This window comes from Acanthopagrus latus, chromosome 2, assembly GCF_904848185.1.
Source record: "Acanthopagrus latus isolate v.2019 chromosome 2, fAcaLat1.1, whole genome shotgun sequence".
In the NCBI taxonomy this organism is placed as follows: Eukaryota; Metazoa; Chordata; class Actinopteri; order Spariformes; family Sparidae; genus Acanthopagrus; species Acanthopagrus latus.
In genome coordinates, this window is record NC_051040.1 from 425,435 (window position 1) to 445,035 (window position 19,601).

General features: G+C 44.2%; 3 protein-coding genes across 8 annotated transcripts; 1 reads left to right on the forward strand and 2 right to left on the reverse strand.

Annotated features, from left to right (window-relative positions):
- Window positions 1–101: 101 nt before the first annotated feature.
- On the reverse strand, window positions 102–3,002 carry LOC119034078 (dual specificity protein phosphatase 14). Of its 4 annotated transcripts, none has more exons than XM_037124813.1 (3): window positions 2,205–3,002; window positions 538–854; window positions 102–417 (listed from the first exon to the last, which is right to left on the reverse strand). In XM_037124813.1, the coding sequence occupies exons 2-3, from the start codon at window positions 846–848 to the stop codon at window positions 189–191; spliced, it is 540 nt and encodes a 179-aa protein (XP_036980708.1). In that variant the 5' UTR covers window positions 849–854; window positions 2,205–3,002; the 3' UTR covers window positions 102–188. The 4 variants fall into 4 exon arrangements, with proteins under 4 accessions (XP_036980708.1, XP_036980685.1, XP_036980703.1 ...); XM_037124790.1 differs by having other exon boundaries at window positions 538–873; XM_037124808.1 differs by having other exon boundaries at window positions 538–937.
- LOC119034060 lies at window positions 1,872–6,095 on the forward strand. Of its 3 annotated transcripts, XM_037124772.1 has the most exons (6): window positions 1,872–2,010; window positions 3,452–3,655; window positions 4,095–4,679; window positions 4,758–4,834; window positions 4,910–5,149; window positions 5,308–6,095. In XM_037124772.1, the coding sequence occupies exons 2-6, from the start codon at window positions 3,457–3,459 to the stop codon at window positions 5,563–5,565; spliced, it is 1,359 nt and encodes a 452-aa protein (XP_036980667.1). In that variant the 5' UTR covers window positions 1,872–2,010; window positions 3,452–3,456; the 3' UTR covers window positions 5,566–6,095. The 3 variants fall into 3 exon arrangements, with proteins under 3 accessions (XP_036980667.1, XP_036980675.1, XP_036980659.1); XM_037124780.1 differs by lacking the exon at window positions 3,452–3,655; XM_037124764.1 differs by lacking the exon at window positions 1,872–2,010 and having other exon boundaries at window positions 3,197–3,655.
- A 953-nt stretch (window positions 6,096–7,048) lies between these two features.
- Window positions 7,049–18,473, reverse strand: abcf3 (ATP-binding cassette, sub-family F (GCN20), member 3). The gene is made up of 21 exons (XM_037124713.1): window positions 18,319–18,473; window positions 17,578–17,725; window positions 14,596–14,672; window positions 14,441–14,496; window positions 14,199–14,296; window positions 13,982–14,104; window positions 13,634–13,900; window positions 13,214–13,294; window positions 12,895–12,954; window positions 12,714–12,770; window positions 12,468–12,490; window positions 12,305–12,360; window positions 12,019–12,219; window positions 11,838–11,914; window positions 11,253–11,297; window positions 11,033–11,165; window positions 10,749–10,837; window positions 10,291–10,382; window positions 7,932–8,064; window positions 7,759–7,846; window positions 7,049–7,592 (listed from the first exon to the last, which is right to left on the reverse strand). The coding sequence occupies exons 1-21, from the start codon at window positions 18,389–18,391 to the stop codon at window positions 7,434–7,436; spliced, it is 2,136 nt and encodes a 711-aa protein (XP_036980608.1). The 5' UTR covers window positions 18,392–18,473; the 3' UTR covers window positions 7,049–7,433.
- Between the last annotated feature and the right edge of the window lie 1,128 nt (window positions 18,474–19,601).

A 19,601-nucleotide genomic window follows, 5' to 3' on the forward strand; every position in this document is an offset into this window, starting at 1 on the left:
CCTGCTGTCTGTCATGTTTCTGCTACATGCTCTGACCGACAGGACAACAAAGACTGATTTCTAACAAACTCCTTTAACTGGTGAACTGTGTCGTGTGCCCGACCCGTCTTCAGTCTGATCTCTACCGGTGTGAACTGGTCCTTTTAATAAACCGGTTCTTCAGTAGTGTTATCAGTCTGCTGAGTCTGTCAGATGTTGACACAGTATGCTGCTGCTGCAGTGATGTTTGTGTCCTCAGAGTCCTGCAGAACTTCAGGCAGGACTCCGCTGGACGTCCTCACCATCCTCACCGTGTTCCGGCTGAACAGAGTCCTCTCGTAGTCCATCAGCTGCCTCCAGAATCCTGCGTTGGGTCGTATGAATGGTCGCTGCTCCAGAACCACTTCATGAGCCCTACGGAGGCTCAGACCTGCGAATCTTTGAACACAGAGAACGGATCAGATCCAGGACCATCAGTATAAGTCAACAACAAGATATTACTGGACTGGCCTGCTGCAGAGGACCAATCAGAGACTCTCAGGTAAAGGTGCTGTTCACCTCATCAGGTAGGCCATGATCAGTGCCGGGGATCGGCTCCTGCCAGCGCTACAGTGGACCAGTGTGCCCCCCGTCTGGTTCTTGTGGATCCGTTCTGCCACCGGGTCAAAGTAGTGCCTGAGCGGGGCATGAGGCTGGTCTTGGATGGGGACATGGAGGACCTGCAGGCCATCCAGCTGAGGGTAGGACATGTCCTCCAGCCCACAGGCGTTAACGATGAGCGTGATGTTCCTGCTGGACAGGACCCCGAGGTTCAGAGCCGAGTCCAGACCGCTGAGATACAGACCGGGACACACCTGAGACACAGACATCACCTGCTGCAGGCAGGGAGAGCACCTGAGAGACAAGACCAAGAGCTCAGCCAACCACCTTCCCTTGAGACCCTTCAGGTGAAGCAGGGCTGCTCTGTCGCGAAGCAGAGATTCAGAAGTATTAAAATAAATAAATGTATTTATTATTATTATTATTATTATTATTATTATTATTATTATTATTATATAAATATTATTATATTTATGCAGAACTGCAGAACTTCATCCTTCCTTTTTTTTTAGACACTGCACCTTCCTGTTCTGATTTAATTTATACTACTGGTTAAAAGCTGAAAAACAAATTAACTCACAGGTCCAGTACTGAGAGTAAAAATACTCAGTAAAAATACTGTTTAATGTTAAAGCACTCCATTTACAATTACAGAAGGTTTAACATCAAAATGCACTTGAAGTTTAAAGAGTAGTGATGTGTTCAGTGTCGCTGCTGGTAAAGATGGAGCTCATCTTAATAACTTCATGTGTCACTGAGCAGTTTATGAATTAATGACCAGATATCAACACAGTTTAATCTAACAGGTGATGTGTTGGTCAATTATGTGCTGGATTAAAGTTACTTATTATTGAAGTTACTTCTGTTTTAAAATAAATGTCGTGAGTACATAGCTCAGTATCTTCCTCAGGGGTGTAGTGGAGCCAAAGTGTGAAGTAGCAGAAGTATTATGTTGTGTGAATGTGTATTGTTGCCTCGCAGACGTTGGTAGTTGTGTATATATATATATATATATATATATATATATATATATATATATATATATATATATATATATATATATATATATATATATATATATATAAACAAACGAACGAACGAACGAACAAACAAACAAACAAGACTTTAGACCGCTCGGCCATCCTGACATTGTGCCCCCTGCTGGCCGCTGACGGTATTCAAATTATATCTATACAGAAGCGTTTAAACCGCTTTAATCTGATGTTTCGATCCAACATGGCGGCTCACTGGATCGAAAATATGTTGTCAAGTTAAAACTACAAAGGCATCGAGTCTGTAAGGATCAATACACTGTTCACAGGCCAGTACTGACATGTCCGCGCGCACACAAACACAGGGTGTCATCAGTCATGTGATAATGAGTCACAGTTAAACCGACTCACTTCCTCTCCACAGACTGACTTCACGCAGGTAAGACCTGCTCTGTTTCTAAGTTAGGCGGATAAACTCACCCGAACAGGTAGTTAGTAATTGCGGGACAGTCACAGTATCTGATTACAACTGTTAATAAATAGATAACTAATAATAACTACATATAAAAACGAGCCGGACAGGTTTAATCCAAACTTAATTCAAAACTATCAGACTTTAATACTCAGCCTCACCCGTGCGTGCTTCTTGGTTATATCACAATAGTTCAGGTATTTCGGCCTCCGGCTCACGTTATAAAGGCTCCAGGTCGGTTGACTCGTTCAGACACCGCCCTGACTGCGGTCCGTCCGGCAGGGATAACAGACGGCACCCAGCGGAGACTATAGACGACACTGAGTTATGAAGTCAGAACACGAAGTGTAAACACGCGGTGCAGCTCTACAGAGTTGACGCCGAATACAAGATCGTCTCCTTACAATCTGATAAATATCACAACAGCTCAACTGGTGAGTCCGTTGAGCCGTCAGGCTGAGGATTTTACAAGTCTGACACTTTCTGAACTGAGTTTGGTGGGAAGTTTTTAGTCGTCCAAGCATTCAGAGATCATCTATGGTCAGTCTGACAGTCTCAGCTGTTCAGTCCTGATTTAGACTGAGGCTTAGACAAACAGTCGGCCATCATTTCCGGCCGCCATTTTACACTTTATCACAATAAAAGTCCTCACAACCAAATGTAGTTGTGACAAAGAAAGGTGTTTCAAGTGTTTAAAGTACAGAAGCCCTAAAGGGCCTTGGATTCATACATTTTATTTCCTCCGTTTTTCCAAGATAATTTTCTTGAGATCTCGAGATAACGAAACGATAGTGTAGTATATTAAATCATTGCAGGCAACATCATTCAATGTAGCATCGTCAGAGGAGCAGGAGCATATCGATCACTGCGTCACTTCTCAGTTAAGGCCTGGCACAGGCTGAAACAGCATTATGCCTTGTTATTACAGATTATATACATATTAGTGTGCGTAATCTAAAAAGATGTTTTCAGCTGTTGTTATTACACTAACTGACTCACCCTCACACACACACACACACTCACACTCACTCTTAAGTATATCGTTATCTCGGGAAAACAAAGTTTCGTTTTCTTGAGAACTCGAGAAAATTATTCTCTTATCTCGGGAAAACGGCAGATAACAACTTCAGATCTCGAGAAAACAAATGAAATGAAATGAAATGTGTGAATGCATGGCCCTTTGGGCTTCCGAATAAAAGATTACAGTCTGATGTGAAAGTCTGACGTTTGCTCTCTTTACTGCTGTGACGTCACTTCTGATGAATCTCCAGGTCCAATTCCTCTATCCAACGTTTTGTTAAAGGATTGTCTTTATCCTCCCGACTGGTTGAAAAAAAGTCTAAATGTCTTCATTTTCAGCATCTTGATGAATAAATCAGTTTCTGTTCTGGTTCTGGTTCTGATTTAGACAACATGAAAATGCAGAATCAGAACAGAGACCAGCTCAGCTCGCCAGCAGTTGTCATCATCCCGAAAGTCCGATACCACCCAACCATCCAGATCCAGACACCAGCAGGCGGAACACGGGCCAAAACCGGAACCAGTAAAAACCAGAGGAGCAGACCTGCTCCTGTGCCTCAGACTGACAAGAAGGCAGTCCAGGAGCAGAGGAGTGTGTGACCCTCGGTTCTATCGTAGTATTTAATATGTTTCCTCTGTTTGTTCTGAAGTTCTGGGCCTCCGGCTTGTGCTACAAAGGCTGAGGATTTCTGAAATCTGACACTTTCTAAACTGAGTTTGGTGGGAAGTGTTTAATCGTCAGAAACAAAGATGGTCTATGAATCTCTGTCTGACAGTCTTAGCTGCTCAGTCCTGATTCAGGCTGAGCTGAAATAAACCAGTCAGCCACCACATCTGGCCGCCATTTTACAGTTTTTCACAATAAAAGTCTCCGCAACTAATTTGTCATGAGAGCGTCACCAGCAGGGGGCATCAACACGACTCAGTGGTCACTTTGTTTAACTGTGAAATTTGATTCTGTGGTTTTTGAAAAGTCTTGAATGATCCCGATCCATAAACCAGTGTCTGTTCTGGTTCTTGTTCTGATGTAGACAACATGATGATGCAGAATCACAACAGAGACGGGTCCAACTTGACAGCACCTGCAGTGGGTCAGGCCCAGAACACCATCATCATCCCAAAGGTCCAATACCATCCAACCATCCAGATCCATACACCTGCAGAGGGGACAAGAGCCAAAACCAGAACCTGTCAAAACCAGAAGAAAAGACCTGCTCCTGTGCGCCACCCTCACACTGACAGTCAGGCAGTCCAGGAGCCGACTGCTCAGGATGATCAACTTCCTGTTTTAAGACCAGGTCCTGGTGGAGGACAGAAACGGAGCGCTCAGAAACTTGTTCAGAGACCTACTTCAGATCCTCCACAACCTCCGGGCCAGGAACCTGACAGGGCCCCTCCCAAACTGGATCAGATTCCTCTGGGTCTGGGGGTCCAGGTGGACAGTCGTGTTGTGGAGGATGTGGAGGTTCTGACACGTGGACAAAGAACTAATCAGAACTGGTTCACCTGGAGGAAGAACCGGATCACAGCCTCGGTAGCTCACAGCATCGCTCACTGTCGCTTCGTCAACGGCAAGAGCAAGATCCCACCTGCCTCCTACCTGGCTGCTGTTACAGGTAGGCCACACCCCTGACACTCCTGAAGTGGTTCTGGTCTTCAGGATCAAACTAACGATCCACGTCATTATTGATCAGGTGAGCGGCCCAGAGTCCAAACCAGAGCCATGAGCTGGGGGGTCGACATGGAAGCGGAGGTGGTCCAAAGGTATCAGGTGGGTCAGAGTGGACAGGTGCGTCATGTTAATATCAGACCTCATTAACATATTCATGATGATGTCATCTCGCAGAGACTGAAGACCGCTCAGTTCGGTCACTTGGTCTCGGTTCAGGACTGCGGTCTCTTCATCGACGCTCGGCGGCCCTGGTTGGCTGCAAGTCCTGATGGCATCGTGAAGGACAGCCAGACCGGCCAATGGCTGCTCTGCCTGGAGGTGAAGTGTCCCTACAAACACAGACACAGACGGGTGGAGGACGCCTGCAGGGACGACCCCGCCTTCTGTCTGCAGATACAAGAGCAGGACGGAGGGGTAAAACATCCACATGGCTGTCTTTTGTTGTCAGTGTCCTCGACATCCGGTCCGTCTATCTTCACCTTGTCCTCTTGTCCAGCCCACTTTCTTCCTGTCCTCTACTGTCAGTGGTCCTCTCCTCCTCTCTAACGTCCCCTCTGTCCTCTCTGTCTTAGCCTCCGGTCTACAGTCTGAAGACGTCTCACAGTTACTTCACACAGATCCAGGTCCAGCTGGCAGTGACAGGGCTGCAGCGGGCCGACCTCGTCGTCTTCACTCTGAAGGAGACGGCCATCGTCCCAGTGACCTTTGACCCTGACCTGTGGAAGGAGACGGTGTCCAAACTGGAGATGTTTTACAGGGATGCCATCCTGCCTCACCTGAGAGAGAAGAGCCAGCAGGACACAGCAGCAGGCTGGACACCAGAAATGTAGAGACAGACGAGAGACGACGTCCTGCACCAGCTTGTAGTCGGGACAAACCAGATGTGTCCTCTTAATAACAGCAGCTGTCTCTGCGTCTCCTGTCACTGTCAGGAGGTAATTTCCAACATTGGGTCAACAGAGGCTGCAGGACCAGCTGACGTCAGCTTCCTGAATCATAAACATGGTTCTGTTTTAACCTGACTGGATCACCATGGTAACCAGGTGACATTCAGTTTTTCTGCTAGAAGTCGACTTCACCAATCAGCTGAACGACTCGTTACACCGTTACATTAAATTGAAGCCTGTTCTCACATGTGGCACGTTGGACTTTTTCTCCACGGGAACTCGGGTCAACATTGTTTTATTTGACTGCATCTGCTTGGCTCGGCTCGCTCTGACAGAATCTTGTTGTTTAAAGAGTTTATCGATTCAAACCTTCGTATGACGTTTGGTTTATTTCACTTAATACAACAAGCTGATTATGTTGGTGCTCATCACAGATGATAATCAATAAAGATCATTTAGTTTGGGTGACTGACCTCAGTGTGTCCTTTACTATTCCTGAATGTAGCTTTCAGTAATCTCTAATCTTCAGTGTGGAGGTTTGTGTTTCAGAGCTCCAGATGTTGAGTTTGTCTCATTAGAAGTTACCGGATCAGAACACACTGACGGCTCCTCAGGAAGAACCGTCACTGGAAGTTCTGCCCACCAACATCAAAACTGAAAAGAAGCTCGATGTCAGAACCAAAAGAGCTACAGACCTGAAATATCTTCAGTCAGGACTTCTGATGAGTCTTGTTCCTCCTCACGCCGTCATCACTCACCAATTTCAGGCAAAAAATACCTTTTTAACAGAATCATACCTGGAAATAAACACCGACAGTGACTGTGATTCATCACAAGTCCTGAAAAGACTCCAGCTGTTCTGATTCCAGAGTTCCAATATATTTTCCTCACTCACTCTAACAATATCGCTTCTGCTGTTTTTTGGAAGCGAGTTGTGTGTTTCTGGGCTTCAGTAGTGGTTTCCTTTCATTCTGAGCAGAAAAGTCAAATGAAACCATCAAAGATTAACAGAGCTGATGTCACCGACAGGTACCAGGTGAATCTAGGACATCCTGTCAGTAAAAATACCTCAAAGCTTTCAGACTTGGTAGCTATCCAGCAGAACTCATAAGGAACAACATGTTTTAGGAAAGATGGCTGTCAATGGTCAGGCTTATATCTTCTTCATAGGAAAAGATTAACAGGGCGAGTACAGAGGCAGACTGAACATGAGGGCTGGATTATGTGTCTGTGTAGACATACTATAATATATATAGATTTATACATTGGTGTCCAATCAGATGATTTTGAAGCTAGTACAGTTTTGGCGTTTTACTTCCTCCTTGTTTCTGTCACAGCAGCTCTGCTTCTGTGCCATTAATAATAATAATAATAATACTACTGATGGATGAACTTTATTAACCCCGTTAAAGAGAGAGTCTAAGCATGTGATCTGATGGTTTTTATTTGTCTCTGAATGTTAATATAACGTTTGTTTAACGTTTGAGTCCTTTAATCTGAGAAAAGCTCCACGACTCGATGATACAAAACAACACCAGGTTTGAAGTGACGACAGACGGCTGTTTAACTTTAAATAAACTCCAAATCGTTCATGATGACTCCTCCTCCTCCAGAGTTCACTGTGACCTCATTAGGTGAACGACCAATCAGCTTGCAGCCCATCATCAACTGAAGCAGGATAGAGACAGTTCAGAGAAGAAAACGTCCTCCAGTCTGCTCTGACGGTCAGCCGGCTGCTATGACAGGTGTTGTTATGGCAGGGGTGGGGTTTATGTTAGTGGTGGGCGGGTCTGTCAGCAGTGGGTGGGGCCTCACAGGTAACCCTCCTTCTTGAACTGCTCGTGCAAGATGTCTCGGTACTCGTCAAAACCGCCATCGATGCGTCGAACTTTCCCAGTTTCACACACCCACAGCTCCTTACACACCAACCGGATCAGACGCTCGTCGTGGGACACCAGGATGACCCCGCCCTGAAACACATGACATCACACGTGACATCACACATGACATCACACACCTGAGGCGCACTTCTCCAATCACACATCAGAAACAAGAGGCAGCTCGGAGCTTAAGAAGGTCAGATTCAATACGTAAGAGAAACAAAAGTTTTGATGATGTTACTGTGATGCCACACACCTTGAACTTGTTTAGAGCTTTGGCCAGAGCCTCGATGGTCTCCATGTCCAGGTGATTGGTCGGCTCGTCCAAGATGTAGAAGTTTGGACTGAAGGACAGACAGACAACATCAACATCATCATCATCATCATCATCATCATCATCACCACCATCATCACCATCTGAACTCTCACCATGGCATGGTCATCTGTGCGAAGGCCACTCGACTCTTTTGTCCTCCAGACAGACTGGCCACAGGCCTCGTGGCGAGCTCTCCGGTGATACCGTAACCTCCCAGCTGGTGCCGATACTCCTCCTCTGTCCGACCTAGCGCGCGCACACGCACACACACACACACACACACACACACACACACACAGGACAATCAGAATCTCTGGGTCATGACACTACACGGCATAAACTGTCCCTACGCAGAGTAAACTGTCCCTACGCAGAGTTAACTGTCCCTACGCAGAGTAAACTGTTTCTACGCAGAGTAAACTGTCCCTACGCAGAGTAAACTGTCCCTACGCAGAGTAAACTGTTTCTACGCAGAGTAAACTGTCCCTACGCAGAGTTAACTGTCCCTACGCAGAGTAAACTGTCCCTACGCAGAGTAAACTGTCCCTACGCAGAGTAAACTGTCCCTACGCAGAGTAAACTGTCCCTCCCTACGCAGAGTAAACTGTCCCTACGCAGAGTTAACTGTCCCTACGCAGAGTTAACTGTCCCTACGCAGAGTAAACTGTCCCTACGCAGAGTAAACTGTTTCTACGCAGAGTAAACTGTCCCTACGCAGAGTAAACTGTCCCTACGCAGAGTAAACTGTCCCTACGCAGAGTTAACTGTCCCTACGCAGAGTAAACTGTCCCTCCCTACGCAGAGTAAACTGTCCCTACGCAGAGTTAACTGTCCCTACGCAGAGTAAACTGTCCCTACGCAGAGTAAACTGTTTCTACGCAGAGTAAACTGTCCCTCCCTATGCAGAGTAAACTGTCCCTACGCAGAGTAAACTGTCCCTACGCAGAGTTAACTGTCCCTACGCAGAGTTAACTGTCCCTACGCAGAGTAAACTGTCCCTACGCAGAGTAAACTGTCCCTACGCAGAGTTAACTGTCCCTACGCAGAGTAAACTGTCCCTACGCAGAGTAAACTGTCCCTACGCAGAGTTAACTGTCCCTACGCAGAGTAAACTGTCCCTACGCAGAGTAAACTGTCCCTACGCAGAGTTAACTGTCCCTACGCAGAGTAAACTGTTTCTACGCAGAGTAAACTGTCCCTCCCTATGCAGAGTTAACTGTCCCTACGCAGAGTAAACTGTCCCTACGCAGAGTAAACTGTCCCTACGCAGAGTTAACTGTCCCTACGCAGAGTAAACTGTCCCTACGCAGAGTAAACTGTCCCTCCCTACGCAGAGTTAACTGTCCCTACGCAGAGTTAACTGTCCCTACGCAGAGTAAACTGTCCCTACGCAGAGTTAACTGTCCCTACGCAGAGTAAACTGTCCCTACGCAGAGTAAACTGTTTCTACGCAGAGTAAACTGTCCCTACGCAGAGTTAACTGTCCCTACGCAGAGTAAACTGTCCCTACGCAGAGTAAACTGTTTCTACGCAGAGTAAACTGTCCCTACGCAGAGTTAACTGTCCCTACGCAGAGTAAACTGTCCCTCCCTACGCAGAGTAAACTGTCCCTACGCAGAGTAAACTGTCCCTACGCAGAGTAAACTGTCCCTACGCAGAGTAAACTGTCCCTACGCAGAGTAAACTGTTTCTACGCAGAGTTAACTGTCCCTACGCAGAGTAAACTGTCCCTACGCAGAGTTAACTGTCCCTACGCAGAGTAAACTGTCCCTACGCAGAGTTAACTGTCCCTACGCAGAGTAAACTGTCCCTACGCAGGGTTAACTGTTTCTACGCAGAGTTAACTGTCCCTACGCAGAGTAAACTGTCCCTACGCAGAGTAAACTGTCCCTACGCAGAGTTAACTGTCCCTACGCAGAGTTAACTGTCCCTACGCAGAGTAAACTGTCCCTCCCTACGCAGAGTAAACTGTTTCTACGCAGAGTTAACTGTCCCTACGCAGAGTAAACTGTCCCTACGCAGAGTTAACTGTCCCTACGCAGAGTAAACTGTCCCTACGCAGAGTAAACTGTCCCTACGCAGAGTTAACTGTCCCTACGCAGAGTTAACTGTCCCTACGCAGAGTAAACTGTTTCTACGCAGAGTAAACTGTCCCTACGCAGAGTAAACTGTTTCTACGCAGAGTAAACTGTCCCTACGCAGAGTAAACTGTCCCTACGCAGAGTTAACTGTCCCTACGCAGAGTAAACTGTCCCTACGCAGAGTTAACTGTCCCTACGCAGAGTAAACTGTCATTTAAAGAGATAATTAAAGTTTTTTGTTTTTTTTCCAAAATAACCTAAACCAGACTAAACAGAACCTCTTAACAGAATGTTACAGTTCCCTAAACAGTACAAAAAACTGCTGCCTCAGTGAAGACTGAACTGTGATTCAGTTTGTTATTGTTGTAGCTGCTGTCGTTTCTGTGATTACCGGGGAACCTGTTGAGCAGCAGCTCCACAGAGCAGACGTTCAGGTCCAGCTGGTCCACGTGATGCTGACTGAAGTAACCGATCTTTAAGCTCCTGATGAGAAATTAAACCAGCAGCAAACAAACTCCAGTCAAGAGCAGCTATAAAAACGTCTTCTCTGTTAACTGCCTGTAAACCAGTCACCAAAACTAGCTCCATACAGAGAATATGAACGATTACATGTAATGGTATATAAATATCTCAGTTGTAACATAAATGCTTCACTGAAACTTTGCTTTCTATAAACAGCTAATTTCATGTTTCCTATAATCAGAATCTAAAGAGGTACTATTAGTGATGTATACATAGCTGCCTGTATGAAGCATGTGTTTCTCTGGGAACAGTTCTCTTAACAACAATACTTAAGGTAAACAACTTGAGGTAGCTGCTCTGCTCTGATTGGTCCGTCGGTCGTCTCACCTGTGAGCTTGTCTGACTCCGTTGACTGGCGTCAACTCGCCCATTAGTAGTTTGAGGATGGTCGATTTACCAGCACCATTTTCACCAACCTGGCAGCAAACACAACACGACACGTGAACTCTAAGCAGTCCTGATTCTGCAGTATTGATTAGGATGATCAGTGATGTAAGATTATACTTTAATGTTATAGAAAGTATTTCCCATTAGTAGCCCAAACTCTCTGGATTGTAAAGATATGTCTCCACTTAATGTACATTGATTTATACACAGTATATGACACGTACGATGCAGATGCGGGAGTCGAGGTCAGCTGACAGGTTGAGTCCGGAAAAGAGCCGCTGATCTGCAGTGTAATAAAACTCCACTTCATCCAGCTGCAGGATGGGAGGAGACAACTTCTCAAAGTTATCTGGAAACCTGCAGGACGAAAAAAACAATGAGTAGATGTTTGAGCTGTTTAACTGAAGTGTTTAACTCTGGACTGACTGAAGTTCGTCTTCTTACCTTAAAGTGACCTCAGTTTCTTTCTCTAAGGGCTTCAGTTCAGGTCTGCAGAGAAAACAACACATTGCGGGAGGATTCACAGGTACAGGGCAAAGTAAAGAGACACACCTGACAAATACCTGCAGCTGCTGGGAACAACACCTGACTGATCAGGTAGATCTGAGTCCAGGTGGACGGTACAGTGACAATCAAAATATAAGGGCACATATATAAGCAATAAGAAACAATAAAGTACTATATACAATAAAATGCTTAAGTAGTTGTAAAATAAAATAAAATACTGAGGTATCGAGGTGCAGTTGTGTTTACAGTGATAATGATTTAAAGCACATTGTGTGAGTGTTGTCAAGTCTGACAGCACCAGAATGATTTCTGAGTCGCTCCTTCAGCAGCAGGTTGAACGAGTCAGTTGCTGAAGCTGCTCTGTAGCTCGTCCACAGTTTTGTGGAGGCTGAGAGACTTTGTCCACCAGCATCCTGTCCTCCAACAACAGACTCTGCCTTCTTTATGATTAACAGTTAGCAGTTCTACCAGCAGCACGCAGGTGTGTCAGTCCAGGTGAGTGTCGGGTGAACTAATACTCACAGCTTCTCCAGCAGTTTGAGTTTGCTCTGGACCTGAGCAGCTCTGTTTGCGTTGTAACGAAATCTGTCGATGAACACCTGAAACACAAACATAAGCATCAGTGACACGATGCATTCTGGGTAAAGAGCTGCATCATGTGACCCTCATTCTATAAATGTAGTCTGTAGTGCAGTAGTAGTACCTGTATGTGTTGTCTGTACTGCAGCTGGGCCTCATACTCTCTGTGCTGGTTCTTCAGTCTGTCTTCTTTGGTTTTAATAAAGTTTTCATAGTCGCCGCGGTAACTGTCCAGCCTCTGGGAGTGCAGGTGAATGATGTCTGTTACCACAGCGTTGAGGAAGTTTCTGTCGTGAGAGACGACCAAGATGGTGGACTGCCACGTCTGTGGGAGCAGGGGTTAGTTATGCCCGGTTAGCTCTTGGCTTTTAATGAGGAATGCTAGCATTAAAGTGAGTCATGTTACAGACCTGCAGGTAGTTCTCCAACCACAGGATGGCTCTGACATCCAACATGTTGGTCGGCTCTGAAACACACACAGGAAGAATACATCAGAGTACTACAACAATACTACAACAATCCTACTGCTAACAACAGGGTGTATTGTAGTTGTGTCCAGAAGCCGTCACTCACCGTCCAGCAGCAGCAGGTCCGGTCTGGTGAAAGCAAACAAACACACAAAAACTGTCAATCATGTGGAGTGGAGAACATGGTCACACACACACGCGCGCACACACACACTTGACTTATCTAGCTCAAGGAGCCGGGATTTGAACCAGGAACCTTCCGATCAATAGTCGACCTGCTCTACCTGCTGAGCTACAGTCGCCCTACGACTGAAGATGTTTATATGGAAATAAACAGAAGAATGAAACTCACCGAGCAAAGAGAGCACGAGCCAACGCCAACCTCATCCTCCACCCTCCTGAAAACTCCCTGCACACACACACACACACAGGTAAGGTAATGAATGGAAAGAGATACGTTTGTTTCTTTATCTCAATCTGTGTGTGTGTGTGTGTGTGTGTGTGTGTGTATGTGTGTGTGTGTGCGCGCTCACTTGGTGGTCTGCTGTTGCATTTTGGGAGAGAATCCGAGACCAGCCAGAATGACGGAGGCTCTGATTGGATGAGAGTTAATCAGTGAACCTTTATGTTCCACATTTAATGCCGAGATCATAAGTCGAGTTAATAACTTGTTACATTAAGTTTCTGCTGACTCAGCATATTTAAAAACAGCTCATTTTGTTTTCACTGTTTACATCACAAACACCTGCTGCTCCTCTCAACAGGTAAAACTCCGTCTGTGCAGCCAATCAGAAGACGTCTAATCAGATCTGAAGGTCGCCATCAGTGAGGCTGTGTGGTTGCCATAGTTACCTTGCTGGAGCTTTGTCGGCCTCAATCTCCTCCAGCTTGCCGTAGATCTCTGACAGTCGAACGCTCTCCGTCCCATCAGCCCTGAGACAAAAACACAAACTCTGACGTCACTTGGGTGTCTCCATAGCAGCAGCCACTGAGGTTACTGCAGTTTTAGAACAAACTGAGAGCATGAAGGTCAAACATTGCTACCTGATGACAGAACAAAACCACAGTTGGTCAATGATTTCAGAGTGACATCATCCATCCTTGCTGCGCTGTCATTGGTCGGAGCTTCTAAAGTGGCATGTGTGTTCAGAATGTTCAGTGTACACAGAGCTCACAGATTTTATGTGTCCTGTTTTTATCTTGTTTTCTGCCCTTTGACACAAATAAATCAATAAATAAAACTTTTGACTACTTCTTGGTTATATTTCTTACATTCCATTGGCGATGCGAGCGTTGAGTGTCTTCTCCTCTCCCAGCAGCCCCTCCCTCAGCGTGTCGCTCTCCAGGACACTCTGCAGCGCTGCCGTCTCATCTCCGGCCACTTCCTGTTCCACGTGGAGGATGGAGATGTGAGCCGGGACGCGTAGGTTACGACTCGCCAACATCTTCAGCAATGTCGTCTTCCCCAGACCGTTCCTACCAATCAGACCGTACCGCCGGCCAAATGCCAGAGACAGCTCCGCCCCCTGCAGCAAACACCTGCAGACAGAAAAAGATTTGTCTCAATGATTATTTTCGAATGATCATTAATTCCTGTGATAAGCTCCGCCCCCTGCTCACCTCTCTCCAAACGACACATCAAAGTTCTCGATGCGGATGTCGTAGCTACGATTCTTCCCTGATTGGTCAACTCGATTGTCCTTCTTACTGCTAGCCTGACTGGCTGACGCCTCCTCCAGGACTCTGAGAGACAACAAGAGGACAGGTGTGTACAGGTGAAAACAGGTAAGGACAGGTGATGACAGGTAAGGACAGGTGAGGACAGGTGTGTACTCACAGCGGGCTGGAGCCCTTCTGAGAGTCCCTCTCATTCCTGCGTTCATGTTTGGCTTTCAGCTTCGCCTCGGCCTTCTCCAGTTTCTTTGCGTCCACCGTCTGAAGACACAGACAGGAAGTGATGCGTTTAATTACACGAGTTACATGATCAAAGAGACTTATTTTGTTGTCTTTTTACTTCCTGTCAGCAGCAGCTGTCTTTAATTCAAACAGGAAGTCATTAACTGGTTTAAATGGACTCACCGTGTTCTGAGCACGTTTCATCATCCAGATGCCCTGAACATCTTGTACTGTAGTGACTGAAGACACAGGAGACGCCGCTCAGTCAAATATATCTGATTTCAAATACCACAAGTTAAGATTCAGCATCTGTTCTCACGTCCACATGTGTTTGTTACCGTTGTCTGCAGAGATCTGAGAGAGCTGCACCGGAGCGTCCAGCAGCATCTGCTTCTGAGAGCCGTGATGGTTGTTCCTGTTAGAGCACACACAGCACGTCAGCCCTGATGAACACAGGGACATACGACCTACATATTACACCCTGTATATTACACCTATCTATTACACCCTGTATATTACACCCTATATATTACAACCTGTATATTACACCCTATATTTTACAACCTGTATATTACACCCTATATTTTACAACCTGTATATTACACCCTATATTTTACAACCTGTATATTACACCCTATATTTTACAACCTGTATATTACACCCTATATTTTACAACCTGTATATTACACCCTATATTTTACAACCTGTATATTACATCCTATATATTACAACCTGTATATTACATCCTATATATTACAACCTGTATATTACATCCTATATATTACAACCTGTATATGACATCCTATATATTACACCCTGTATATTACAACCTGTATATTACACCCTGTATATTACACCCTATATATTACACCCTATATATTACAACCTGTATATTACATCCTATATATTACAACCTGTATATGACACCCTATATATTACAACCTGTATATTACACCCTGTATATTACACCCTATATATTACACCCTATATATTACAACCTGTATATTACATCCTATATATTACAACCTGTATATTACACCCTGTATATTACAACCTGTATATTACACCCTGTATATTACACCTATATATTACACCCTATATATTACAACCTGTATATTACACCCTGTATATTACACCCTGTATATTACACCCTATATATTACAACCTGTATATTACACCCTGTATATTACACCTATATATTACACCTATATATTACACCCTATATATTACACCCTGTATATTACACCCTGTATATTACACCCTGTATATTACACCCTGTATATTACCCCTATATTTTACACCCTATATTTTACAACCTGTATATTACACCTGTATATTACACCTATATATTACACCCTATATATTACAACCTGTATATTACACCCTATATATATTACAACCTGTATATTACAACCTGTATATTACACCCTGTATATTACACTTATATATCACACCCTGTATATTACACCCTGTATATTACACCTATATATTACAACTTGTATATTACACCTTGTATATTACACCTATATATTACACCTATATATTACACCTATATATTACACCCTATATTTTACAACCTGTATATTACATCCTATATATTACAACCTGTATATTACACCCTATATATTACAACCTGTATATTACAACCTGTATATTACAACCTATATGTTACACCCTGTATATTACACCTATATATTACACCCTATATAATACAACCTGTATATTACACCCTATATATTACACCCTGTATATTACACCCTATATATTACACCCTGTATATTACACCTATATATTACACCCTATATATTACAACCTGTATATTACACCCTATATATTACAACCTGTATATTACACCCTATATATTACACCCTGTATATTACACCTATATATTACACCCTATATAATACAACCTGTATATTACAACCTATATATTACAACCTATATATTGCAACCTGTATATTACACCCTATATATTACAACCTGCATATTACACCCTATATATTACAACCTGCATATTATACCCTATATTACACCCTGTATATTACAACCTGCATAGTACACCCTATATATTGTCATGTCATATCATGTCCGTAACCGCTTATCCCTTTCCATGGGGTCACGGGGTGTTGCTGCTGGAGCCAATCCCAGCCTTGTCTCAGGGCGAGGGCAGGGTGCTCCCTGGACAAGTCGCCAGCTCATCGCAGGGCCCTCACTGATGAGCAATGTGGGGTTCAGTATCTTGCTCAAAGACACTTCGATATGTAGCCCAGCCTTGCCCGGAGCCGGGATTTGAACTACCAACCTTTTGATCACTAGTCGACCTGCTCTACCCACTGAGCTACAGCCGCCCCACCCTATATATCACACCGTATATATTACAACATGTATATTACACTCTATATGTTACACCCTGTATATTACAACCTGTATATTACACCCTATATATTAACCCTATATATTACAACCTGTATATTACACCCTATATATTACAACCTGTATATTACACCCTATATATTACAGCCTGTATATTACACCCCTATATTACACCCTGTATATTACAACCTTCATATTACACCCTATATATTACAACCTGTATATTACAGCCTGTATATTACACCCCTATATTACACCCTGTATATTACAACCTTCATATTACACCCTATATATTACAACCTGTATATTACAGCGTGTATATTACACCCCTATATTACACCCTGTATATTACAACCTGTATATTACACCCTATATATTACACTCTATATACTACAACCTGTATATTATACCCTACATATTACACCCTGTATATTACAACCTGCATATTACAACCTGCATATTACACCCTATATATTACAACCTGTATATTACACCCTATATATTACAACCTGTATATTACACCCTATATATTACAACCTGTATATTACACCCTATATATTACAACCTGTATATTACACCCTATATATTACAACCTGTATATTACACCCTATATATTACAACCTGTATATTACACCCTATATATTACAACCTGTATATTACACCCTATATATTACAACCTGTATATTCCTGATAATACACAGGTGACATGTTGTATCTAACTGAATGTTTATGACTCCTGACATCAGTGGAGGAGTCAGTCGATGAACTCTGGTCACTCTGCTGTCAGTTGTTCATCATGAACAGTAGAGTGAAGATATTCAGGTGTTTGTTGGATGGGTGTCAGTATTGTGTGACACTTCATGGATCAGTGTGTGGATGAGCTGCAGCTCTAATGAAACTGAACCGACTGTTGGGTCTGACAGACTGAAGACGAGACTCTTCCTCACAGTTTGAGCGTGTTGAACATCTGGAGGCAGATGTCTCTGACATCGTCCTCATTTTTACTGTCAGCAGACACTTCCTGCAGGACTCCTCCAATGGCGTCGTAGACCTCCTCTCCATCCTCGAAGTCTGCGCCGCCGCTGTCCAGGACACCTGACACACCACACACACACACACACTTTCCCTTCATCCTCAGAAATATTTGAACACCATATCTTTACTCTGACTCAAGTTTGACTCTTTTTTGACTCTTTACTCCATTACGTCTGTCAACACTGATGATGAATCAAGCTGGTTAATCGATGATCCAGGATAAGCTGTCCTGTCTGACCGATGGATCTCTTCACTTCAGTGATAAAGTTTCACTGCTGTGCTCCCTGTCACTCCTGTAGTACTCCTGTAGTAATCCTGTAGTACTACTATAATACTTGTACCTGTACAACTCTAGCAATACTACCTGCGACTCCTCCCGGCTCCTGGTGGTCAGTGTCCGGGGTTCGGTCCAGTCAAAGTGGACCAGAATTCTCAAACTAATCATGTTTCAAGTCGAGCTAATGTAATATGACTGAGCCATGCCGTGCTAGCCGGTGTCGCTGCTCACTGCCCGGTTAGCTCGTTAGCCCCGGAGCTAAGAGCAGCGGCTGCCCGCTAACAGGCGGGTTAAACCCCGGCCCGGCCCGCTCCGCCGGCCCGGCACATGGCGGCTCTGTCCCCGGCACACAGCGGCTCTGTCCCCGGCCTCTCACCTGTGATATAGTTGAACACCTCCGAGTCGATCTCAGGAAACTCGCTCTTCAGAATGTCCACGTACGTCGCCATGATACCCGGCCCTGGACTGTGCAGCCACGCGCATGCGTCAAGATGCGACAGCGCGGTGAACTCTGGGGGATGAAGTATTCCAGCCGGAATGTGTGACGTCCAATGATAAAACTAAAACAGAAAGTAATGTTTTTGAGTTGGATCCGTTGTGGGACACTGAGGTCACAGGTGAGCAGGTGAGGTCTGACGTGCTGGAGTTTATTAAGATTACTGTAGACAGATATTTATTTATTCAAGAGTTTGATGATGTAATGATCACTTCTTGGTTTCTGCAGCAGAGAGGTGGAAGGACGTAGTTCAGGTGATTTGATGATCTGATGCCATATTAAATATGTAATGTTTCATTTTGGTGAATTTTCATCCACTCCAGGGAAAATGTAACAAGATAAAGTATTTAAAAGAAATATGTATATTTTATCAGGTGTAAACAATACAACAAACTCAGATCCATATGTTAACAGTTCCTCTGCATGACTCTCCTCACTGCTGTGACGATGAAAAGCTCCTGTGCACCTGAAAATAACAACAAAGGTCTCAGTCTGCAGCTTTAGTTTTGCCTCCATCAGATACAACTTTAAAATGCAGTTGACATACACGACTTTGTACATGACTATACACGAGAGATAATCAATAACATGATCTATAAGAACACAGAGAGGATCCACTCTCATTCATGTAAAGAGATTATATTAATAATGTTAAGGATCTGACCTTCTCCTCCATGACTGTAGAATATATCATATTTTATACTTTTGAATATTAACATAAATATGAGGGAGCCTCTGGGTGAGTGACAGCATGTTTTGATTTGAATTACTCATGTAAATCACTTTGTGTTCTGGAAGATGCTGCATCGGTGTATTAAGTGAGGGGCTGATGGGTGAAACAAATCAATAACATAACCTGCAGCAATCCTCCAGCCTCAGGCCCAGCTCTGTGCCGGCTGAGCCTTTAGATGAGTGTGATCAGGTTCTTGACCCAAAGTCAGTGTTTGACCTGCTGTACCAAGGATGAGCACTGTACAGGCAGGTTCACTACATGTACACTGAGCTGTAGTGTCCTGTGCTCAGCCCCATGATGTTAGACCCTCCTACGTTAGTCCCATTATGTTATGTTATGTTATATTATCTTATATTATATTACATGTGTATAACACATGTCACCAGCGTGCTCAGTAATAGCAACATGTCGCCTGTCTCTTGATCAAATC